Source organism: Pristis pectinata, chromosome 11, assembly GCF_009764475.1.
Source record: "Pristis pectinata isolate sPriPec2 chromosome 11, sPriPec2.1.pri, whole genome shotgun sequence".
NCBI lineage: Eukaryota > Metazoa > Chordata > Chondrichthyes > Rhinopristiformes > Pristidae > Pristis > Pristis pectinata.
In genome coordinates this window covers 23,027,466-23,054,575 of record NC_067415.1, presented here as the reverse complement: position 1 = coordinate 23,054,575, position 27,110 = coordinate 23,027,466, and the positions used below count along the sequence as shown (strand labels likewise).

The following is a 27,110-nucleotide window of genomic DNA, read 5'->3' as shown; positions in this document are numbered from 1 at the left end:
ACAGACTTTCGGGAGAATTTCCTGTTCAGATAATGAATAGCTGAGAGTATGTAAGAATTTTATAACACAAAGTGTAAGTAGAAATTCCATCTATAACATCCTTTTTCAATCATAGCTCAAGATTAAATAGCCACAGAGTATTGGTTTTCATGTTGATATACTGTTCTAACAGCAACAAAGGAATGTATATGCACAGTGGAAAAGGTAAACTGTTATGGCATTTTTCATCAACTCTTGTACTCGAGGTTGATTTCTTTTTTAAAATCCTTTTGAAGTTTTTTTTGTGGTCAAGTTTTGGGAAATGGAACACTTTCTCATCTGGGGAACCAGTGTCACTGTTGAGCATTATCAGGTTCTCTTTACTCTGAGAAAACAGTAAAGGGAACATGAGAATGCTCAACACTGCCAATGGTTCCCAAAATGAGAGTGATTTTCAGACTCTGCAAATTGCTTCTTACTATATTAGTGATGTATTTCATTTCCCATTCTGGCTATCACATGATATCTCTGAGTAAGATTGCCAATTTAGTGCTAAATTGAGGGCAATTAGACCCAAGTGGGCTGGAAATTGGCATGCAACTGTTCATGCTCATTTCATGTGAATCTTTCAACTAAATGAGATAAGAGACTCTTATTCCATCAGAATGGGCTGCAATCACATCCAGGTAAAACTGTCTGCTCTTGTTCCCTCAGTCTCAATCCAGAAACCTTATTGAGACCATGGGGAATTGACCAACATTCTTTTCTTTTTTTAAAAATGAACAGAGGAGTATGTAGTAAGTTCTGATACTTCTAAAGTGAATTATTGACATCTGTAACTTTATATTCATCCTGGGGGAAAAACCAACTTAAACCTTTGTTGTCACGTAACCTTCATAGAATAATCTGAGTTAAAGGTTGCCTCCTCCAACCATGTCTCTTGATATATAGTTCCATGTAAATTATTGACTTTGTCAATACATATGTTGTAAATTGCAGTAATCCTTCCTGAATATGTGGAAGGAACCAATAAAGATTGTAAGAGAGAAAAATGGGGAAATATGATGAGGGGCAAACTATAGAGTGAGCTGGAGGCATACAAAAGCAATTGCTTCTTGATGGAATGAATTTCTGTAACTCTAGGATTACCTTTTCCTTTTATCTTGAATAATGTTAGGAAGACTCCTGGGACTCCTATCTATTTTCTCAGTGAACTCATACATTCAATCAAGCAAACCATAGCTTTCTGTAAGAACTACAGCAGTGATTCTCGCATGAAGAATAGGCTATGTTCTTCATAGCTACTGCTCTATATGTTCTTTATACTATGAAATTTGGAATATGGAGATCAGATATGGTTATGTACATTTTACTGTTTGGATATTGACAACTGAATGAAACATTGGTAAATACTATAATAGTTGTGATAATCACCCACCAGTTTCTCATCCAAGAAGTGAGTTCCAAAATTTACACTATTGGAAATAGTGGACTGCAAGTTTTCCAGAATTTGTTGAGAACTATTGGTTGGGCAACTTTTATTAGGTGGTCAAATCTTATGAAAAGGCATTGAAAGAGTAGTTTTCAACTAGCTATATGAAACCAATTAGCACTAAATCTGAGCCCTGCTCAATCCACAAATACAATGCAAAGAAGCAGAGGCAGAACTGTAGGCACCTTTCAAGTAATCACACAGTATAGCTACCTAGAGCACTCATCTTCAAACTTCCACAACATGTAAAGCTTTTCTCTGCAATATTTGTTTAGGGTACAAACCTCACCATCATTGTAATTACTTAATTTTTACAACAAGAAATGCTAAAGGATAGTTTTTAATCATATTATTTGGCTTAAATAGTGAGTACTAAACTTGATGTACAAGAAAAATCAATCTTTCTAGAACATAAATGAATGGTAATAGTACTTCCCCTACAGCATAGAGTACTATGCCAAAAAATAATTTCTGTGCATGCTGCCAACAGTGGTAATTGTAAATAACTCTCCACCAGGGGAATAGAGCACTATATGCTGTAATCTATTCTGGTTCAGTGTGGGATCTACTGAGCCCACACCTCAGGGCCAATATTCTGATGGGGCCCCAGCACGGTTGTTATTTGTTACAGACAGTGCCCCAGAATATCTTGCCAAACTCAAAAAAGAGTTTAAATCAATGTTTGAGTTATTGAAACAACCCAAAATCAGAGAAGTGACATTTCCAAGTTTGTTTCCTGCTCTCATTTACCTTTCATGATGCACCGGTGCCCAGATAGATGAGAAATTTGGTACCATTGAAAATTCACATGTGTCCACGTTGGGTAGTCCTTTCTATTAGATTGGGATTGAATACACTGAAGAGTTTGAATAGTAAATTTCAAACTTTTTCAAGTGAAAAATGGTTAAACTGATCTTGTGAGGGGCCTGTGTGTGCATTGAGTAACACAATTTGAGCCAGAAGTGCCATTACAGTTAGTATTAAGTTACTGACAGGCACTAGGCTTGCCAGTGTGGAACAATTCCTCTGCTGACAGACAGCTGCCTTTCCCCAGGAAGCGTGCCAACAAAGTTTTCAACCACATTATTGCTTATATCTTCCCCCAAGGAGAGACTGAGAAATGGGGAGGGTCGGGAGGAGGAGTGGTGATTGTGAGAGTGATAGCAATAGCTTTACAAGGAGGTGTAGAGCTGGGAGGAGCACTCTCGGATGTGTAATTTCTTCCAATGAGAGTCTCATTTCTGTGATCTAGTCAAGGCCAGGAGTGTGCCCACATATGTATATAATTTCTTATCCTGAAAACAACTAGTTTGGCAACATTAAAGTTAATTTTAGAAGGGCTCTTGAAACACAGCCTATTTTCAAATGTGATGGACAATTCTGTTAGCCTGCAACATCAAAGCAACATTTGACCAGGTGTGGCATCCCAAAGACTTGTTGATAGTTTAATTGGCTCTAGTGTATGTGGGTGGCGGGTAAAGCAGTGATTGGTTTGGGGAGTTGATGGGCATATGATTACAGGGAAATAATTGGGGGAAAGGGATGGTGGGAATGGCTGACATAAGCTCAATTGGCCACATGACCTCCTTTTATGTTGTAAGAGAACATGTGAGATCAAGAAAAATACACCTCAATGGCTGGAGTCATGTCATGCACAAAGGAAGATAGTTGTGGTTGATGGAGGTCAGTCATCTCAACCCCAGGACATTACTGCAGGAGTTCCTCAAGGCAGCGTTTTAGCCCCAGCCATCTTAGCAAATGATTGTGCAATGTTCAATTGTACTTGCGGCTTGTCAGAAAGTGTATTTCAAACTTATATCCAGGAAGATTTGTATAGCATTTAGGCATAGGTTATTAAGTAGCAAAAATTATTTGTGTTCTGGAAGTAAAAGGCAAAAACCTTCTCCGTCAGTGGAGCATCAAACCACCTTGATATTCAGAAGCATGACCATTGCTAGATCCCTCAATGTGAACTCCCTGAGGATCACCATTGAGCAGAAACTCAGCTGGACCAACAATGTAAATACAAGAGCAGGTCGGAGGAGGGGTATACTGTAGTAAGTGGCCAACATTCCAAAGACTTTCCACTATCTAAAGAGCACAAGTCAGGAGTATGATTGAATACTCTCCACCTTCTTGGATAGGTGAAGCTCCCAACAACATGAGTTCAATTCCATCCAGAACAAAAGTGGTCAGAATTGACAGGCATCCATCCACTATCGGCACACTGGGGCTGCAGTCCCTTCTATCTACAAAAAGCGCTGCAGTGACTCACCTAACTACTCCAACAGCACTCCCAAACTCACAACTTCTGCCATCTAGAACGACAAATGCAAAAGGTATATGGGAACACCAGCACCAGAAAGCTCCCCTCTAAGTCACACATCATTCAGCCTTGGAAATAAATTACACCTCTTTGTTGCTAAGTCTAAATCCTGGAACTCCCTATCCAATAGCATGTGGGAGTACTTTCACCAGATAGACTGCAGTGGTTCCAAGTAATCACAACAGTTATCATAATTTTTCAATAAGATGGCTGACTTGTTATGCTGAGACTGTAACTATTAATTCTAAATTCTCCAACCAGGAAGCTATGGAGCATCTATCCTGTCAAGTTCCTTAATGAATTTGTTTCAATGTGTCTTATTCTTCTAAACTTTTTTTACTGGAAGTATAGAAAGCCACAGTACAAAAAAGGGATCCAATCTGTTCACTCCAGGCAAAAATAGAATGTAGGTTAATCTCACTTCCCAGCTGTTACTTCATCACCTTGTAGGTTATGCCCCTCAAGTAGCTCTTAGAAATCTAAATATCCATTACGGGTTCCTCCTTGTCCACTCTGCTAGAGTCATTTAAAACTCTAACAGATTCTTTAACTCTAACAAACTCTAAAAATATTCTGTTGTTCTACTCTTTCTATGAACGTGTACCACCAATCTTTTCACCACATCTTACTCTTGTTCATTTTGTCTATATTTCTCTGAAGACTCACAGTGTTTAATTTGACCACTCACTCCATTGGAGGGAAACAGATGACAACCTTAGTAATCTGTGCATCTTTCCTCTGTCACTGGACACATCCACTGCGGTGCATGGCTATTATATTTAAACAAGCTACTGGGGCAGTTGGTGCTCAATATTCAAGGGGTGATGTTTCTGCATTGCACTTATGGCTTTCAAGAACTGCTGTCTGGTAACAGTTATCCAAGTAGTTGTATTTTTTTTGGTTTAGCTGGCAATTTCATTTCATACCTTGGAACAATATGCTTGTCATGTGCTTCAATTAAATTGCATTCCAAAAATTACAAACTGATTTGCTTTTATTCATCCTTTTTGTTTATGGAGCTCAGTTTTATGGGCAGTGCTATAGCTGTAAATTAAAAACAAAATGGCAGGATCACACGAGGAAAAAAAATGAACAACCATGCCAAGCATACATAAGATTAATACTTGCTCCTTGTTACCAGCTCAGATAAGTTGGTAAACATTTGTGGTATCAAAATTTCATTTTCAAACAGAGATGAAATAGATACCAAAGCAAGTAGATGATGCAAGCAAGTATGTCAACAGGAATTTGTGAAAGTGCCACAGAATGTTAAAATGAAACTGGAAAAAAATTTGTTCAGTGACATTGTATGCAAAACCAGTGAATTGTGAAGGTAGATTGAAAGATTGCCTCTTGCTTATAGTAAAAGCTTCACCGGTGCCTAATACTGTTTAAAGGTGAAGAATTGAAGCATTTTAATCTTCAAAACACAAAGGCAATTATTGATATTGACTGATAATTCAATATTATTTTAAGGTTCAAAAATGTGCAAAGTGTATTTTTATTTGAACAATTGTTAAAACAATAAGTTGGTACTCCCAGAAGCTGAGGCATTTAAGAGATGAGCAAGTAAAGCATTTTAGATGTAAAATGAGATAATGGGGATTTATATTCATATAGCCAGCTCACTGGGGTTTATTCATATTTAACACTATGCTAGTCAGAGAATTGAAGTGAGGCAGTAAGTATGATAGTAAATCTGTCACCAAATTAATCGGTGGGGGAATAATCCAATCATTTCCACTCTGATTGGCTTTAGTATTTTCACTCTGCACCCTTAAAAAATGCATATACAAAAAACACAGGAATACTAGGGCAACACTAGATGACTTAGCCCCTCAAGCCTGCCCCATCATTCAATATGACCATGGCCGATCTATGCTGACCTCAATTCGTCTTCTCTGCTAGTTCCCCATAGCCCTCAGTTCCTCGATCTTTCAAAAACATATCTACCTTCACCTTAAATACTTCTAATGATCTAGCCTCCACAACCTTTCCAGAGATTCACCATCCTCTACAAAAAGAAATTTCTACACACTTCCTTTTTAAATAACCAGCCCCTTATCTTGTAATAATGTCCTCTTGTTCAGTGAAAACATCTCAACATTTATCCTGTCAAGCCCCCTCAGGATATTTTATATCTCAATAAGGTCACCACTCATTCTTTTGAACTCTAAAGAACACAGGCCCAAACTGTCTAGCCTCTTGATAGGATCGCACCTTGCTTATTTGGATGAATAAATGTTCCTGTGTGTGTTTTTTTTCCTGTAACATCACTGAAAACCTGCAGAAATAATGAGTGGCTCCAGCCACAAGAACAAAAGCTCTTTTAATTTAATTTTTCATGACCAATAACCTTTATCTCTGAAAGTGATTGCTGTTGGATTGCAGGGGATAGAACCTACATGTGATTAATTCTCCACATCTTTTAGAGTACAATGGAAGTTGTATACTGATGTGTTGTGAGGAGCTCTGTGTTCATGATAAAAAGAGAATTAAAATTATTGGACTGGCTGTGACTAGCAATACTGTAAGTAACCATCTGCATTTGGCCATTCAAACTAAAGTAAGTCTGGACTTACATGCATATGCTTTGAGTCTGGGGCTTACTGACAAATTTCAGATGCAGGATCTGTCATCTCACTCCTTAGTTGCACTCTCCATGCATTCCAGTGGCAGGCATTATTATGCTAAGAATCTGCCAGCTGGAACCTATGCCACCCAGTCTTTTACTCAGCTTTATTGATTATAATGGTAACCTAGGTTTAAGAGGCATTTAGCCAGACACATGAACAGTAGGGAATGGAGGGATATGGACCATGTGCAGGCAGATGTGCAGTTTAAATTGGCATCACAACGGCCAGACATCGTGGGCCGAAGGTCTTATTGCTGTGCTGTACTGTTCTATGTTGGTCTGCAGGTTGGGAGGTGTGGGTGAAGGTAATTAGAAATAAAAAAAAGCAGATATTGGAAACCTGAAATTAAAACAGAAAACACTGGAAACACTCAGCAGGTCAGGCAGCATCTGTGGAAAGGAACACCGTACCAACTTTTCAGGTCAAAGACCCTACATCAGAACTGGGGAAGTGAGAACACAAGTTAGTTTTAAGTTGCAGATGGGGTGGGGGAGCAATTAGTAGGACAAAAGAACTTTCTCTGGTAGCATGAGGCCAGGGTCACCAAGGTGATGTTAAATGGGTTAATACTTTGCCACTGGGCCCAGAGAGGTGAGACTGAGCTTCCAGCTGCATGTCACTTTAATCTCCATCTCACTCTGATTTTTCTGCCTGTGGTTTCCTGTACTAAGTCCAACATGAGCTTGAGGAACAGCACCTCAACTTCTGTTAGGGCACGTTGTAGCCTTCAGTTCTGAATTCAACAATTTCAGATAACTCACTTCTTCTGTGTATATTCGAACTGTCCGATTCTGCTGTAAGGTTATCCATCTGTAAAATAATTAATTCAATTTTTATCTCTTCCCCAGACAGCCTGATCTGTTGGGCATTTCCAGCACTCTCCTTTTAGTTTCTGGTCTCAGCAACAGGTACGGCCTGGATTTCACAGCTTTAACATTCCCTTTGTTTGTTTTCTCTCCCTCTAATTACCCTCATTAATCCATTAACCAGACCACTCCAAAAACATCAATATCAATTGGGCAGGTCTCACCTCATCCTATCTGTTCTGATAGTGGTTCATTGGCCTGAAACGCTAACTTTCATTTTCTGCAGATGCTGTCTAAACTTTCTGTTTTTTTTTATTAAGAGGGAAGGTAACCTTTTATAATAATTTTCCTTTGGTTTAATGTTTTAAATTACTAAGTACTTTTGCATGTTGATTGATTGATCTGATGCACTGTTGAAGGTGACTGTGACTTCTTTCAGATGAGTACTTGCACCTCAGATGTATTCAAAGTATTGCACAACAATATTTGAAGAGCAGGATGGACTTCTGGATCAATATTCATTTCATCAGCTAATATTGCTTAAAAAATCTTTAGTTGTGAAATTCAGTGCTATTTCTGGAACTTTGAGTGTAAATTAGCTACTGCAACATTAGAATGATGATTGCACTTCCAAAAAGTACAAATGAGTGCAACAAGCTTTGGCACATTCTTGAGATCACAAATGTTGCTTTATGAATATTATTAATTATGTAAGCTTTTTTATGGTGGTGCTTATTTAAAATTTAAATCACCAATTAACTGAGTATGCCTGATTTTATGATATGCAATGTACTTAATAGAATTGGTAGAACTTTCCAGGAAAGCCTAGTGATGTCTTAACAAGTATAATAATATTAAATCCTTAACCAGTATTATTATAGGAGAGCAAGCACACAGAACAAGTGGTCATGTTGAATTATTAGTGGTGTTATTCATATGTGTTTCTATCAAACCTTCAACTGGAATTCAAAACCATTTTTTGGATTATTGACTGTAAATTTAATTGTGATGTACCCTCAAAATTCTTAATTAAACATTTTGAGCCATGTAATAGTATTTAATATTTTAACTGGTCATTGGCAAGACCAGCGATTATTCTCCATCCCTAATGCCCCATGGAGAAAGTGGTGGTGACTCTCTACCTTCCTTTTGCTGAAGGTATTTCCAAAGTGATTTTGTTCGGTAAAGTTTTCCAGTGACAATGGAAAAACTGGGAGCATATTTCCAAGTTGGAATGATACATGAATTGGATTGCAACACACAGTTGATATTATTGCTTTTGATAGTATGGGTAGATGGTTTGTGAGGTGTTGCCAGAGTAGTCTAAGTAAATGCAATGCATTTTATAAATGATTTGACACTGCCAGTACAGTGTACAGGTGGTGAATGTTGAGGATGATGGATGGGTTGTGACTTAATCTGGCTGCAGTGTTGTGGATAGTGTTGAACTCAATGTTGAGTATTGTTGGAGCTGCACTCACCCAGACACGGGAAAGTACTCCACAATGCTCCTGAATCGTGCTTTGTAGAAGCTGTGGTGGCTTTGGGGTGTCAGGAGGTACTAGTTGCAGCAGACACTGGTCTTGTAACCAGAATATTTATGGAGGTGGTCCAGTTAATTTTCTGCTGAATGGTGACCCCTGGGGTGTTGATGGTGGGGAGACTTGGTGATGGTAATGCTATTGAATGTCAGATTGGATGGTTAGTCTCTCTCTCGTTGGAAATGGTCATTGCCTGGCACTTATGTGGCATGGTTGCTACTTACCAGCCCACATCTGATTTGTCGTCTAGGTCTTGGTGCATGCAGACATGGATTGCTTCTTTACTAAAGAATGGTGAATGGAATTGAACCCTTTCTAATCATCAATGCATGTCCTCATTTGTCATAGATGGAAGGAAGGTCATTGATGAAGCAGCTGAAATTGGTTGAACCTCAGAACACTGGGGTTCTGAGGAATTCCTGAAGCGATGCCTCCAACAATCACAAACATCTTCCTCTGTGCAAGGTTTGACTCCAACCATTGGAGATTATTTTTCCCTTTGGCACTCATTTAAAGTCATTTCACCAGAGCTCCTTGTTGCCAGACTCTGTCAAATGCAGCCATAATGCCAAGGGCAGTTACCATCATCTCAGTTCTGGAACTCAGCTCTTTGGTCCATGTTTAGACTAAGGCTTCATTAAGTTGTGGAGCTGAGGGGTTCTGGTAAAACCCAAACTGACCATCTGTGAATACATTATTGGTGAATAATTAGCATCAACAGTGCTGCCAAGTGTCATCTTCCATCACCTTACTGTTGACCAAACAGTAATTAGGAGGATTGGATTTTCCCTCCTTTTTGTGAACAGGAAATAGCCAGGCAATTTCTTGCATTGTCAGTTGATACCAGTGTTGCAACGGCACTGGAACACCTTGGTCAGAGGAGTGGAAAAGCAAAAAACTACAGCTGCTGAAGTAATTCTAATAAAGTCATTGACCTGAAACATTAATGCCATTTTTCTGTTTCCCTCTCAAAAGATGCTGCCTGAACGGCTGTGTATTTCCAGCAATTTCTATTTTTTAGAGCTACAGAAGTGGCTAGTTTTGGGCTCAAGTCTTCATTGTTACAGTCAGGAGATTGTCTGGTCGGATAGTCTTTTGTTATATCCAATGTAATCAGCATTTCTTGTTGATACGGAGTAAATTGAATTGACTAAAAGGTTGGATTCAGTAATGTTGAAGATCTCTGGAAAAAGCTGGGAGAGATTATCTATTCCACACTTTTGGCTGAACATGGCATATCATGCAAGGTATCGACAGTTGTAGTGAATTTTGTTGCACTAATTAAAAATTAGAACTCAATTATGTTGCACAATTTTTAACTATTTTTAAATCATTATGTACATCGCAAATAAATCCATAAGGAGAAAAAAAACTTGATAAAAGTAAACTAATCAGAATAATAAAAGTTTTGTAAAATAATGTTCAATGGAATTAAACACAAAGAAAATTGTTAAGAATTTCCAACGAGAATCACAAAATCAGTGATAATGGGAAGGAATTTTTAGTTGAGAATATTCATTTTTTTTGGAAGAAGAGATGAAATTCATAAATGCTTGTCCAATAGGAACTGTGGCAACCAGTAAAGCAAATGTTTTCAATGCACACTGGAACTAATGAGATTATGCAATGGGACAAGAAGATCTTTAAAGGTGTTTAGATTGAAAGGGAAAAGTAATTACAATAGAGTAAAGCGCCAATATGTTAGTGTTAAATGGACACCAGTGAAAAAGCTGTTTCATGCTGACCCTCGTATTCCATCAGAATAAAAACAATTTATTGCTTTGAATTGTTTCTTATCTTAGTGATAGCAATTTATCCTAATGGCAGTAAGTATGATGTGTTAACTAATAATTTGTCTTTTTGTATTGAGTGGGAGAACTTGTATGGGAAATGTTTTCTAAAACTTAACTGTCCAAAAATACTTTGAGTATTATCTAAATTGTCCAAACTAAGTGACTGCATTCCAAATAGCAGTTCATTGGTTTTGAAGGATTTTGGGACATCCTAAGGATGCAAGTAGCCATTAGGTAAATGCAAATTCTTTTTTCCTTTTAGTTCTGATTTGGAATAATTATGCTATGTCATCAAAGGTTCAGACTGTGTTCATTTGCACTCTACAATTATCAGATTGTCAGGACTACAGCAAGTACTTAAGACATGGGTAGGCCAATCTTCCTTCCTCTGCAGACTATGGTCACATACTTGAAGACTGAAGTATAAAGTCAATTTTGAGAGCTGAGAGAACTGTCACTTTGTTTTGAATAGCTCGAAGTAAAACTTTGTCCTCAATGTTAACTTTAATTCTGTGGAATAAGGATGAACTCTGCTTTTGGAACAACAAGGACAAAGGAACCTGTTCACTGTAACATAAATGTGGAAATAAAATACAATATTCTTTTGTGAATATGATAACTGGTATGCTGTCTTTCAATGGTTTTAATGCAGGTTGCTATTTTTTTAAATTTTGATTTTCTTTTTTCAGGACCCCCAGTATTTACAGCTGGGTGTAATCTGTGCTTGCTTCACTAGTACTTTTTTTGTTATTATTGATAAAAATGACAACTTTCTACACTGTTATAGACCAGTGGTTTATTCTGGGTAATTTATGAGTAACAGAATTTCATTAATCAAGTGTCCATTTCAAGAATAATAATCTGGCTACAATAAGGGAAGAAAAATGCTGCTTTTACAGAAATAGGCCTGCATTCAATATTATTTATAGACAGCTTTCTGGGTAATCTGCTTTTCTTTTTTTAAAGTAGTGTTTTACTTCTCATTAGGTATTCAAATCCCAGAGCTGTCTATTCAAATCTGTTTTCCTCAGTTGCATCAATGCTGAACCAAATAAGTGGTGCTTGGAAATTCATGTGAAACAAATCAGAGGGAGGGGCAAGCACAGCATTAAAAAAAAACTGTGCACACAATTGTACAAGAGTTTCTTGCTCAGTTAAAAGTAATCATGAAACTAATTCTGGAGAAGTTGTGGCTTACATCATTTCTCCCTTCCATGTGATTAAAATGAATTATGACAAATTTGTTTCTGAACTGGAAGAAATGTATTTGGGCAATGGAAAAACATACTTTCTAAAAGAGACCAAGAAAAATAAAATTCTTGGAGATGAGTCAATTTTCAGATGGGCTGTTCTACAGCTGGCAATCCTGACTGACACTTAGCCAATATAAATAAGAATTGTAGGCTGTGGCTTTATTATTTCACTCCACAGCCCAAAGAAAAATTGAGGGAAACAACAACTTGAAGTTATGCAGTGCCTTTAATGTAGCGAAATATCCCAAGACACTTCACAACATATCAACAAATTCTGGCACAAAAGGCACATAAGAAGATATTACATGACTAAATGCTTGGTCATAGAGGTAGTTTTAAAGAGCTCCCTGAAGGAAAAAGGTTGATTGGCAGGGAGGTTTAAGGAGGGAAATATAGAGCTTCGAGCTTTTGCAGTTTAAACCAAGCTTGCCAATGGTGCAGCAAATAAATTTGATGATCATCAAGGCAGAATTGGAGGTTCTGGGGCTGGAGGTTGCATTGATAGGGAGGGGTTTGAACACGAATGAGAATATTCGTGATCATGATCAAAGCATGATCTAACCAGGAGCCATTGTAGTTTAAGATAGTGGGTGGACGGGATTTGCTGTGGGTTAGGACAAAGAAAGCAGTTTTCGTGAATTCAAGTTTGCATGATATCAAACAAGGGAGGCCAGCCACTTCTTCATTGCAATAGTGAGGTCAGAGCTTGAAGAAAGGAATGGATGAGGGTTTCATCTGCTGAAGCAGGGTTGCAGTGGCTGATGTTAGCAATGGTGCGAAGATGTGATTCAAATAAAGGTTTCAGATAGTTTTCAGTGAGGAGGATGGAACTGGTGGCTATGAATCAGAGTTTGCAACAGGGACTAAAGACAAAGGCTCCAGCCTTACCAACATTCAACAGGAGGAAATTTTTGCTCATTCCATACTAGATGTCATACAACCAGTCTATTAACTTAACAAAGAAAGGGTGGCAGGGGAGAGGTTACAAAATTGAGGAACAGTTGGATGATGTCAGAATACCTGTGGAAATCTTAGCTTATATGGATGATTGAGATAGTGCAAGAGGGTTATAGGAAGCAGAACCTTGTATGACTTGAGCAGCATGTAGACGACAAATAAGAGGAAATTAAGGTCAGATCATTTGGGCAGCAACTGAGGTAAGGGTGCAGATGCAGGATGAGTAACTATTGAGGGTAATTCCCTGGTTATAACAACATCAGTAAGAACAGAATCAGCCAAGTGCATTCCCATTCAGGCAGATGACAGTGGAGAGCGAATGGAGGAGGGGGAAGGTTAGGTTAACTTTGAAGACTGCGGAGAAGTCAAGAAAAATAAGGAGGGAGGATTGTTGTGAATTTACAATAGGTAAAAGAATGAGTGAACTAACATTAACACTGAAAACTCTTTCCAAAGGGAATGTGTATCCAATAGTAGCGCCAGTAAGGGTTTAAAAACAGAAAACATTACAAGTGTGCGACTGAATCAGATCATGCTTCATCTATTTAAATAGATTTTATATATACCTCCAGCAGATATGAAAACAGTGCAATACAAGTATGATGATTTTTTAAACCTGGCTGTATTACTTTGGAAGTTTAAATGTGAAATGATGAAAATTTAAGTTAAACTTATATAAAATGAATGGTAAAAGCTTACAATGACAGCATGACGCATGGGCGGAAAAGAAGATGAGTGGTTTGGTGTTTGTACATTAAAATGAACTGATAAAGCAGCATATGGATAAATCAAAGGCACAGCTTTAGTTGCATAACTGACAGCTGAAGTAAGGTTAATGGAGACTGCCAGCACGTTGTCATGGAAACACTGACTGTTGGCACTGCACCATTTCATACCTTATCCAATACATTCCTGGTTGCTGGTAGTAGTCCAATGACTCTGATCGGTTGATGGTAAACCCCTGGTCCAGCTGAGCAGAGAGAAATCGGCAACTCAGTCGATTGCCATTGCGTCCCCATACCCAACAGACCCATGATGAGACTAGGCAGCTACTAATTCATATAGAGCTAAAGACTATAGTCTGGTACACTTTATAATAAAACTTAGAAATTAGGCCATATTGCAGGTTTGGGAATGTCTCAATGTTGCAACAGATAAGAAAAAATAACATGCAAGTTTCACGTAAAATGCCGTATCCATAGTAATGTAATAAGTTGCAGTATTAAAAGTAGTTAAACAATATCATCCTTAGAGTCAATCACAGCACACTAGACAGATTCAGCATACTGCATACCATTTTATCTCACTTTACCCAGTTCTAGGCAAAACAATTTCTATGAATTTTGTTCAGTTTTATTTGAGTACCAGTTAGCTTTGGTACTCATGAATGCTTTGTTTAAAGTGTTCACAGATTTAAAATGATAAAGTTTAACAATTTCTGGAAACAAGGTACCTGAAAAGTTAGCTAATTTCTTACACCAGAATATCGTTTCTTTTTATATTCCTCTTGACTATAGTTCCATATATGTTTACTACATTTTTTGACTTCATCTATTCACAGCATATTGTTCATTATACTTTAATAAATTCTTCTATAATATCTTTATTGTTGTGCTCAAAAATTATTCTGCATTGGCTTCTTGGAGTACAGAGAATTAGTGCTTAGTGAGCTTATGTTCTTGTACCAAGTACAAAACTCTCATTGTTTGTACAACAGTAGCTCTCTTACTTCTAACTTGCTGGCCATGACTTTGAGGTTCCACAGCTATTTGTCACTCCAATCTACTTGCCACACTTGTGGTTTATTATGCTAGTTCAAATCTGAACAGTTAGGCAAAGAGCATTGCTGTTCCTAAATGTCATTTTCTTTGAGATGACTGGACATGGTTTCCTTGTCTCATTATAACATCTCTCTTAGTGACTAAAATTCTACAAACCCTAGCCTGGACTATGCCATACTACCAAGCTTAAATACATCAAGGTACATGACTCATCAGTGATGAGAATATGAAATATCCTAACTTAATTTCTCTCGTACTCATTTCAACTTTCTTTTAAAAGACTGCATATGTTATGATAATATCTAGACAATTACTTGAAAGTATTCATTAAAATCGTTTACACTCTACATGAACGGCTGGTTTTTCATCTTTATAGATGTTCTTGGAGATAAATCAGTTGGGAAAAATACATAATACATTTTGAAAAAAGAACAGATATAACATATCAACTACAAATATTTGATTCAATACAGTACTGGAATTCAAAAAAAATCTAGCATACCCAACTCATCTTTTTTTTACTATTACACATACGATACATCTCTTTTGCAAACAATGCAATTTACCATTTTGTCTTCTGAAAGCCTAAGATGTAGAATTATATCTCAGTAGCTCTGACCAAATGAAGTTTTGTCTCATATCACTGGTGACATCATTAAAATGGCTGTTGTAGGACCACATATACTTATTTTAATAGATGCAGCCACTTCCTGAAAATGGCTACCTTGAAAATCTTGGTCCATTTTGACTTTTTTTTGCTTGGCTCACTATTTAAATTGGACTCAAAATACCAGTCTTATTTGAGATTATTTTGAAGAATGCTTTTAGACATATTTAAAAGGCAATTTCTTGACCATTGATAAAGATTTTCTCTATAAAATGTTACACAATACTTCCTTTTGTACCATTGTATTTCTTATGTTACCTAAACAACCATTTTTTTCATTCTAGGAAACTACCCTTAAGCTAAAATCAATGCTTTCCATTTGATCACATCCACTGCCTTCCTAAACAGATTAAAGCCTTTTCTCCTTGTCAACAGCTGCCATCTGGTGGCAGTATAGTTTGTGCTAAGTGTTTTTAAACATCTCCAACGGCTATTTAGGATATCATGGCTACATCTCCTATGATCAGTTTAAATTTAAAATTTTCTGCTTTATATTACTTAAAATTTCCATTATTTATAATCAACTTTACTGAATTTTCCAAAAACCACAAAAATAGTTCAAAATATTTTTAAAGGTAAAACTAAGCAAATATAATGAGATAAGCTGATGTTTATGAACTTGCTACTTTACTAATACTACTCCTGCATTGACTTTTTGTGCACATTTACTTTTATAAATCCATATAAAAGAACAGTAATTATGATTTACCAGAGGATTTAGTGTAAATCTTGGCACTTCTCAATAATTCTGAAGACTATGTGTACAACAATAATTTCCAAAAAAATAAAAACTGCATTTTTGGAATGCCACATTTCTGCTGTTAATTGATGCTATCAGATATGCTCCAATATTTTCCACAGTGAAGAACCACTGAGACTGGAAACAGATAAACAATTGCCAATTTCTTTGTTCCAACAGCTATTATTATAGTTCTTTGAATTCATAAACTAGCCCTATAAAACATGATGCCAGCACTATTACATTTAGGTGGTCAGATTCTTGCATACGTATTCTAATGTTCATTGCATATTTTAGAAAACATAATTTAAGCTTAAGAGATCCAGAAAGCAGAATATTCTAAGACTTGCACATGAGAAAACAGCTCCACATGACCAAGCATATCCTGTTAGAAACCTTAGCCACTGAGTGCTTGACCCCGAAAGAAATGACTGACCTCACAGGATATGTTAGAGGTTAAAGGTTATTCTCAACTCATAGAATATGTCAAAGGCAACATATCTGATTGAAGTCCTATGCTCACCCTGAGGTCAAATGCAAAACCATTGCATAAATGTATCTAGAAAGTTCCAGGAAATAATCTGTTCAGCATCCGTTCCTCTTATTATATGTGGAATTTAAAAAAATTCCACTGTATAAAATTGAATGCTTAAGAGTCCTTTTATTAATAATATTTATCCATCATTTCAATTATGCAAAGTGCACGGTAAGGTTAAATAAATGGAGTTTAAGACATGTCAGTAAAAATAAGTGATAAGGAGCACAAACCACGGGGTAAGACCAATAGTTTACATGTATTACCTAATAACCTGCTAGCACAGATCTTAGCACCAAATAGAAAATTGTTGGCAAAGTGGGCATTAATTAATATCAAGGTTAAAACTCATTTCTTTTGCTTCCTATCATATTATTTGAACTCTGTGTTTCAGTAACTAAATTTTGATGAATCAGGTAACCATGCAATTTTTACATACAGTTTAAAATATTCATTTTTTTCCTCCTCACATCCTTGCTGCAACATTTCTGCTGGGGTATAGTGCACAGATGGCAGATACCTTCCAATACTAATTCAAAATTCTCATTTTAGTCTTGCATCTCAAAAATACCGTCACATGACCATCACAGCAAAGCTCCGCTTTGTCCTCTTTTGACATCAACACAGAGCCATTTTCAACATGAATTACCGAGTAGCAATCACAAGGAGGAATCTGGCCAGTTTGTTTCACATACTAGGTCAAGGACACAGGCTCCTGCTGTTTTCCTAAGATTATTTAATTAAGGAAAAACTAAGGAGCAAATGCAATCATACAACAGGATGTATTTACCTAGTCAGCCATAAGATGATTCTGGCACTATTTACGATATTAAGTTTGCAGCAGTATTGCATCTGCAGTAAAATTAATTTAGGACCCAAGATAATTGCAAGTTGTCTACATTTGTGAATTTACAATTCAAGTAGTTTAAAATCATAGTAATGATTCACATTATTATGATGGGTGCATTTAAAATTAGTGACTATTTTTGTAATATCAAAAATACTTTAATGGGATAGCAGGAAATACATTTTACATATAACAATATATCATAGATCTTTAAAATCGCTTCTTTCGCTTTTTGTTTGCTTCATCCATACCAGACATAATTATCTAAGCCGCTAGGCAAATGGCTCCTGCTTCTAATTCTCTGGGGGATAAAATGGTGCATGTTTTGGATTGGTTTATCAGTGGATGTTTTCCCCTCACCAAGGGTATCTTATATTGTATCCTATGCATTATTATGTTAGAAGATTATTGTGGACCATAAACTTTGTACTAGATGCTACCAGTAAATTACTGCCTTTCACCTTTTGCCATAAATTAAAAAATAGATTACTTTTTTGATTGCTTAAATCATGTAAACAAAAATAAAATACTGTGACCGTTGGAAACCTGAAACAAAATAATAAGTGCTAGAATATTTAGCATCTTCTGCTCTTATACAAATCATTTAACAGATTTTTTTTAGGCGCCTATCAGCCATCAGGATATACAAACAACATTCTAACTGATTTGTTAAAATTCATTAGGAATATTGCAGTATTAAATAAATTTATGTTCTGGAGAGAAAATGGATTTTTTTGAGATTGGATAATCAAAAAATAATAAACAATTCAAAGGGCAAAATTACTATTTTCAGTCTTATAGTAATTAAATAAACTGAATCTTTTATTACCATGGTATTTCTAGGATTTTTACTGATACTTGAGATTGATACTCTACCATTCAACTAATAATTCTGATTGTTAGTCTATAGCGACTGACTAAGTCGATTTCTGTATCATATAAAATTAAAGTAAATTCCTAACTGTTTTGGTATCCTACTCCTATATTTTGCTGTGGAGATTTTAGACTGTGTTTATAATCAAATTGTAGCAATGGTGCTGATTTGAATTTCCAAATTAGTCTGATTTTAACAGTTTGCAAATTGTGGTCATATTAATCATTTTGTAAAACAAATTTATTGCAACCTCAGACATTTTTACATAAACAAAGATCTGCTATCAAAGGACAATGTAACTGATAGCACTGTAAATGTATTTAGGAATTTAGATTACATTAATACGAGTTAAATAGGGTATTTCTATTTGTGCTATTTGTTGAAATTGTTAATGTTATTAATGGTCTTTCTCAAATTCTTCAACATATGAATTAGAAAATGGAATTAGAGATATCTTAAATTGTTACTTTTATTCTCTGAATTAATGTCTCATTTCTTCCTTTGCTTCCCTCAAAAATCTTTATTATCACTGCAAAAATCTATATACAAGTAAATTGATGCAATGGTAGCACAAAAACTTTTTGACAGGGCTTTGTGTCCAAAATAAAGCATGTTCTTGAAAGTAAGCTTTAACTAAAAACCTAACATGTGGTATTTGCAACTCTAATTTGAAGTAAAACCCATGTGTTTATGGTCATGGTCAATACTTCCAACCAATACTACAACATTCCACTCAAAATTAATTAGTGCACTTTTAAAGAGAAATGAAGTCTGCAGTAATATCTATCATATTATTTATGACAATGGGAGGAAGCTATTTAGCTCACTGAGTTTATATGGGTCTCAGAGCAATCCCATCAATCCCATTCTTCCACTTAATTCCCTGCAACACATCCATCACTCATCACCCTTCACCACCAGCTCTCTTCCCCCCCACCCCCCTCAATTCCCCTACCAGTCATCTACACTTTGGATAATTTACAGCAGCCAATTGAAAAGAAGGACATTGTTGGGATATGGGAGGGATCCAGAACAACCAGAGGAAACTCGCATGGTCATAGGGACAATGTGCAAACTTCATGTAGATAGAATCAGTGCTGGTCACAGCGGCAACATTACCTGTAGCTCCATGGTGCTGCCTATTATCACCTTTCAATGTCTCAAAGCATCCCAAAACATTAGTCAACAAAATACTTATGAAATGTAGTTGTTATTAAAATTCTGCAGCAAATTTATTCATTTCAAATTAAAGCTACGCAACCCAATTCAAGCCCTTGGGATCCTACTGTGCGTGTGGGGTTTAGGTTGTGATGGTTTTGAGAAAAGTCAGCCCTTAGGCCTTGGGTCAGATTGGACCAGGTCAGCTCCTTATACATAAATGAACTAACCATCACCAGTTGAATTCCTGGTGAAATGCTGACGACTTGTTTAAAAAAAATAAATCCAAAACAAAGCAAATTGAACCAGCACTTCTACTAGTTGCCTGTCTGATCTCTCTCTCCATTGGACTGTGATGATTCTATACAATCCAACTAGACATGGGCACTGAAAATGCCCTGCCTCCCTCCAGCCCATTAGTCTACTGGGTCAACGGGGAGTGACAAATGGTCAGTCTTTACTCAATTATGGGGAGGGTGGGATGAGTGCAGCTGGGCTGGAGCTGGTTAACTATTGGAGCTTCTGAGCAATAAATGAGCTGCAGGAATCTGTGGCATTGGCCTGTGTGAATAACAATGTTACGCATTCGGGGTCTTAAGTTCTAGTGGTGGCACTGCTTCATACACTGGACAACAGAGAATCTGAATGTGGAATGCTAACGTACTCAGATGGCTGCGTGGTGGTGTACATCCTGAATCCATGGTAGTGGGCTCTGTGCTTTGGGGAGCTAGGAGGCAACCTGACTCAGGCAATGAGGCAAGAGGAGCAGCCTGAAGGCAGGGCTCCTCCAAGGGCCAATGCCTGCATGGAAGCCCACAAATCACTACTGAACTGGTGAACCCCAGAGCAAGAGTTGCAGGCCTTCCCCCACTAAGTAGTTTTGTCACCTGGTGCAAAAAGTGAGATGATCAGGTTGATCAGGCTTCAGTCCAATGAATGAAGTTGGTCTGAACCCAGCTTAGTACAAAAGGTTCATTCATTGTAATGAGACTAGTGCAGAATTAGAGTCAATAAGAATGCTTGTTGTTATGATTCCAAGACAAGATGCACCCACAGGATCTTGGGAAACTACTTTAAAGGCACAGGCACTGTTAGCTGTGGACAGGGTATTTTATATTTGCTAAGATTAATTAAGGCACTAGAAGAATTTCTGGTCGGTCTTGGTCACTTGACCCAAGTGGGTTTGGATGGCTGTGGAGAAACATGCAAAGGTTTGTACTAGCAATTACCTATTTGGAAAAACTCTAAATTTTACCCCTGACAGAAACAGGCCGTGAAAGAGGCCAAAGCTTCTCCACAGGCAGGGATGGAAAAGCTAAAGAAATTAGCTTGACACTTTAAGTACTTACAGAGAAAGAAAAATTGTGAAAGCTCAAAGTCTTAAAGTAGAAAATAATGGAAATACATTGCAGTCCTATTGATTCTAATGCATCTTGACAAAAGCTTACTATCTGAAACATTAAAATATTTTCTTCTCAGATACTATACACCTACAGTATTTACTGCATTTATTTCAGTGCCACTCATTATTAGTGGAGACATCAAGAACAGCTCTCAACACTCATGCTTAAAAACAAAGACATTCAAAGTTTACATTTCTTCATTGTGTCACACTTTTTGAATTTGTGAATAAAACAAAATAATTATAAGCAAAATTTGATTTTTCATCTAGCCAGAACTCTCATATATTTGTGGAATGTAGCATACCGCTAATATATTGAAGTACAAACATGACAGCTCACTGGTACTTTAGATGAGGTCTTATGCATGGTGACAGTCATTGTACTTGTGCTTATTGGTAAACTGTACATGTGCTGAACCACAACAGGAAATTAAGTTTATCATTTTCTGATATTATCACACTGCTTCATATATACTCTCAGTTTAGAAAGCTTCCCATTATCTTATCTACATTATGTAAAACCTGAGACATGCTGTTCAAAATGTAACCAAAACCAAAAATGGGCAAGATCATGGATTTAGCTTCAATTAGTTGAATTATCATTTGAGGTTCTTGTATTCTTTTGTACACCAAAAGGCAAATATTTTGCAACATTCAACAAAATAACAGTTTTACCATTATTTCCATCCTTTTTATTTAGAGATCTAAATAATATTAAAATTTGTAGAGGATGAATATATAAAAATGACTTAGGCAACATATTTGCTAGTATTATCTTCGGCTCCTGTTTAGTATGTCCAGATACTGGTGTTACTTTTGCTTTTAAACCATCTGCAATATTTCATATCAATTACCCTAAACTGCAGCAATATCAGTGGTGTTCCAAGATGAATTATTAAGAAATCCAGGTTCAGCAGCACTCCATATTTTTTTATGGTGTCCAACTGAAGGTCTCATTTGGTCAGCATAAATATAATTTGCATAATACAGGTAGAACCTTGAATAGCTCAGTACATTCTTTGTGGGTTGACACAGTGCCAATGATATCACCCACAGACGTATTCACAGATTATCTCCATTGTTTTTAGGATAGATTGGAAAAATGTTATTCTTCGCAAGGAGAGCAAATGATTGTCCAATCAGATGCTATAAATGATGTGGCACGATGAAAATGTAAATAGTGGAAAGTGATTCCATATAAAAACATTTTTATATAAAATGTTCAGAGTTTTCCTTTAAATGTTTAGTAATTCCTATTTTCCGACTCATAGGCTTGGATGTTATTTCAGCAATGGCTTTGGTGAGGTGGAAAGTAAGGGGGGAAGGCAGAGAATGTGGATGTGAGGTCAGGATACTTGAAATAGTGGTTTATCTAAATCTCCTATAGAAATAAGTTCAGCATGTCTTTGGGCGGGGCTTCCATTCATAGGCAGCCTGATCACAAGGCAGAGGCAGATATCAGATAGAAAGCCTACAGACTGAAGCCCAAAAGAGTAGGTAGATTGAGATTTAAATTCGTCCATTTTGTGGATGGCTGTGGGATGGTGATACAAGTCAGGGAGGAATGGCCCTCTTGGACGTGGAGGAAAATTCCTTTTCCCACTTGCCCATAAATGCATTCAATTCTTTCAAGATACAGTTCTTCTTCCCCACTTTCAGCGGCTGGGTTCCCAACACCAGGAAACCCAGCAGCCTGTAGATATAAATGGACTAACTGTTAAAATTAAGATGTGGCCTCATTATAATACATAAATGAACCTATTTCTCACAAGCAATTTTGGTCACATAAAACTGGCTGAGGGTAGATTCAGTTTCGGATCCAGCCTTTTGCAGTTTAGCCTCTGTATATCCCCACCTGTCAATGGAAGTTAAGATTCAGCCCACTGTCTGCCTCCCTGAATAAGTATTAAACCACAGTTGTACAATATAACTTTATGGCAGAACCATTTATCAAAATTACACAATGACCTTTCAAGTCTGGTTCCTTACCCTTCCCTCCATGAAATTCTTACAGGGCTAATCATGGAGGAAATGAGTGCTTTTTTTTTTCACCCATTCATTAAGCATCCTTTAAAAATGGCAAATGCATAAAAGGCACCTAGAATCCATTTCGCTTGCCTACAGAAACAATACAAAACTATGGGAATTAAGGGGCTCTCTCTGTGGCTGGGGAATGACAGATGAAGGAAAGTAGGCACTTTGTGGAAATTCAAGTTTCTTTGGATTTTGATCATACTTGCTACAAAATTGGATTCTGTGTTTTCATTGAAAGAGCTTGAATGGTTAATAATTATTGATGCTTACTGCTATCACAGACACTCCAGCTGTGGTGTTGTTAGGTTTGGGGCCTGTGTTGAAGTGCTTCTGTAACTTTCCAGCCACTGAGAGTTGATACTCATTCTCTGGTAATCCATCATCCTAAATGAAGAGAAGAAAAACAAAGACAAAAGCAATTAAATGTTTCTGTGCAATGGAATTGCATGATTTTGACTAATATTTGTATTTATACACCAGCAGAGCAATAAGTCAAAGCTACGTAACTACAGTACAACTTCAATTGCAACATATTCTTGTGCTTTTCATAGATTTTTCACTGTTTATAGACATACTTTCCCAGAGAGAGCTTATAGGACTGGTGTCATGACAACAACCTTTCCCTCAATGTCAACAAAAGAGCTGGTCATTGACTTCAGGAAAGGGGGCGGTGTACATGCACCTCTCTACATCAATGGTACTGAGGTCGAGAGGGTTGACAGCTTCAAGTTCCTGGGAGTGAACATCACCAACAGGCTGTCAAATCACATAGAAGCCACGGCCAAGAAAACTCACCAGTGCATCTACTTCCTCAGGAGGCTAAAGAAATTTGGTTTGTCCCCTTTGACTCTCACCAACTTTTACTGATGCACCATTGAAAGCATCCTATCTGGATGTATCACGGCTTGGTATGGCAACTGCTCTGCCCAGGACCGCAAGAAACTGCAGAGAGTTGTGGACACAGCCCAGCGCATTACGGACACCAGCCTTCCCTCCTTGGACTCTGTCTTTACCTCTCGTTGTCTTGGTGAAGCAGCCAGCATAATCAAAGACCCCACCCACCTGGGACATTCTCTCTTCTCTCTTCCATTGGGTAGAAGATACAGGAGGCTGAAGGCACGTACCACCAGACTTAAGGACAGCTTCTACCCTTGTGATAAGACTATTGAACAGTTCCTTACACAATGAGATGGACTATGACCTCACGATCTACCTTGTTGTGACCTTGCACCTTATTGCACTGCACTTTCTCTGTAGCTGTGACACTTTACTCTGTACTGTTATTGTTTTTACCTGTACTACCTCAATGTAACTGCACTGTGTAATGAATTGACCTGTACGATCAGTTTGTAAGACAAGCTTTTCACTGTACCTTGGTACAAGTGACAATAATAAACCAATACGTTGGTAGGACAATTATTAATACAATTATCTAGCAATCATATCTATCTATGTCTCCAGCTGAGGAAATATATTCCAATCATAAAACTGAAACATTCTGCTAAAGCCATCACCAAGACATTCCAGAAGCTCGTGATGGAAGAATCAGTAAGCAAGACTTACATTCACCCAGGGGTGGTCCAGTAACTGCTGCGCAGAATATCGCTGTTCTATATCAACCTGAAGCATCATGGTGATAAGCTCCTAAAAATAAATGTCCAGATGGATTATTAGAGTTTTCATGCAAAAGTTACAGAGAATTATTTACCTGGATCAACAGGGAAAACATTTAGTAAGCAATCACTCATCATTCCAACATAACAAATCTGCTGTTATTCATGATCAGATATATTAAATTTCAAAAAGAATTAATTTTTATTCTACTCAATGGCAAAATTTATGTTCTACCAGCCACACCACTTGCTATTGGTTCAGAGACTTTTTCTGAATTGCCAGCAATAATTGCCAACTATTCCTAACCTCAGTTGTAGAGGTACTTTTAGGAAAAAGATAACTAACACTTTTAGATTTGTAACTAAACATCTATAAAGGTGTGCACAGGAATTTAAATTTGACCAGTTTTGAAGGTATACCTTAAATAGAAGCATGTTGTACAAATATGCTCCCTTAATATGCTAAATGATTTTTAAGAATGCCTTTGCCTCTGCTGCTCTGTCCATCTCATTCAAGTCACCTTTCACCACCACCAACCCCAAATCATACACTGAATCCTGGGCCCAACCCTGCAGAGAAGACATTATACTGTCTGCAATCCATCACATTTACATTTACATTCATATTAAGTTTAATTTAATACCAAATTATAAAGCAGGCTTCAATAAAACAAAACCCAGCTCTCACTTCTCCCACTTCCTTGACTGAATCTATATCTTAGTTGCATACTGCTTATTTTAGTGCTTTTAATCCTACACTACAGTGAAATTTGCAGGAAATTACTCCAGAAATATTATTCTTACCAATTTTTCTTTCAAGGATTCTGGAAGATATATGTCAGATCGATGGAATCATTCTCCCAATGTTTACAGAACATGCCTTAAAATTGAGCAGTTGGATTGCTCAGTTTTGAGCTATGTTGAACTTTTGATCTAAACTGCTGTAATCTATGCTTTGTTCTTTAAAGCAGTAAAAAAAATCAACAACTATTTTTCCTATTAGTATAATTGCTGAATTATAAGAAAGTTGGAAGTTCCTAAAAATAAAATAATAGAGCTTTGTAAATACTGTCTTGTTAAGATTCCATCTCGTGGGCCTATTAATCAATAAAACACATTTCTCTCAGGGAGTGGAAACACTACTGTGCTCTATGAATTCTGCAACACATAGGGCTAACTTATGTGCTCATGTTTTTAGCATCAGGCAAAAATTTCAAACCACCACATGCACATATAAAGCTTGTGTACAAAGAACTCATTTTTCTCCCATTTAAATTTAGAGTAACTATGTTCATAGTCAATCTTTTTTACTTTTATTCTGGTTTATATATCTGTCTGGTTCTCCTAATCACAATATGCTTTGCTTCGTCAATTAAAAATCTATTGTCCTGTTTACTAAGATTTGAAATACTGTCCAAAATGCATTCATCTCAGCCAGTTAAATTTGATATAATTACCAATGGCAATACATTACTTTTATTATACCCAGAGCCATTCTAGTGCAGTTACATTCCATCCTTTATTATATATAAACATTTCTGAAATCAATATTAAATCGAGTCAGGCCAAAGGGAAGCCTAGGTTTTGTATCCAGGTAAATGAGCTCAATTAAATTAATTATTGATTTATGATCCCATCAGTGTCATCTCTGTCATGGGATCAGTAATCATTCTTGAAAACATGGAAACAGCCACATTATCCCACATGCTCTCCTTACTCTCTGTACTTACTTAAATCAATGATGTTTATATTGAACTCTTCCATCAATTATTAAACAATATAATGCCTTTTAGTATAATGCAGTCCCATGCAATATTAAAATACAATAACAATAGTTTTTAAAATGCAGTAATTGACTCAGGAAATTTGTGTTTGTAGATTTTTGTGCTGTGAATGTTTTCTTTTGTAATTTTTGAATTAAATAATATATTCCAAGGAAACAGAATGACCTTAGCTTTCCCATTGCAAAGTAAAACCACAGTAACACATCACCGTGAAGTTGAGAAAATCAGACCGCCATAAAAATTAATTGCAACACACACAGGAAGTGCTGGAGGAACTCAGCAGGTCAGGCAACATCCACGGAGGGGAATAAACAGTTGACATTTCAGGTCGAGACTCTTCAGCAGGACAGGAAAGGAAGAGGGCAGAAGCCAGAATAAGGTGGTCAGGGGAGGGGGAGGAGCACATGCAGGCAGGTGATAGGTGAGTCCAGGTGAGAGGGGGAAGATAGGTGAGGGGGAAGGTAGGTGGGTGGGGGAGGGGGAGATGTAAGAAGCTGAGAGGTGATAGGTAGAAGAGGCAAAGGGCTGAGGAAGGAGGAATATGGTAGGAGAGGTCAGTGCACCATAGAACAAAGGGAAGGAGGTGGGGAATACATGGGCAGGTCATGAAGACAGGGGAAGAGGAAAGAGAAGGGGGCAGGTGGCCACAGGAATGAGGGAAGACAAGGGGTGGGGGTTACCAGAAGTTAGAGAAATCAATGTTGAGGCGGTCAGGTTGGAGACTACCACGGGATGCTTCCTGATAGGAGGCTGCCTGGAGCACTGCCTACTGGATCCCAAATGTCAGTAACACAACAATTGTCCAGTGAACACTCCCCATCTAACTGTTACTTCCCCGCTGACTCTAAGACATCTAGACTTTGCTTGTTACTACTGCAGAAGATGGCTGATGC

At 37.2% G+C, this 27,110-nt stretch overlaps 1 protein-coding gene across 3 annotated transcripts in view; it reads right to left on the bottom strand.

Annotated features, from left to right (window-relative positions):
• The window catches only part of dclk1a (doublecortin-like kinase 1a), a 217,878-nt gene that overhangs the window by 4,819 nt on the left and 185,949 nt on the right, over window positions 1–27,110 (bottom strand). For 2 of the 3 annotated variants that reach the window (XM_052025757.1, XM_052025759.1), the window contains 2 exons: window positions 24,384–24,464; window positions 23,091–23,204 (listed from right to left, as the gene is read on the bottom strand). In XM_052025757.1, coding sequence (XP_051881717.1) covers window positions 23,091–23,204; window positions 24,384–24,464 — 195 coding nt within the window. Of the gene's footprint in view, window positions 1–13,679; window positions 13,754–23,090; window positions 23,205–24,383; window positions 24,465–27,110 lie in introns of all 3 variants that reach the window. The other variant, XM_052025758.1, reaches the window with a different exon arrangement.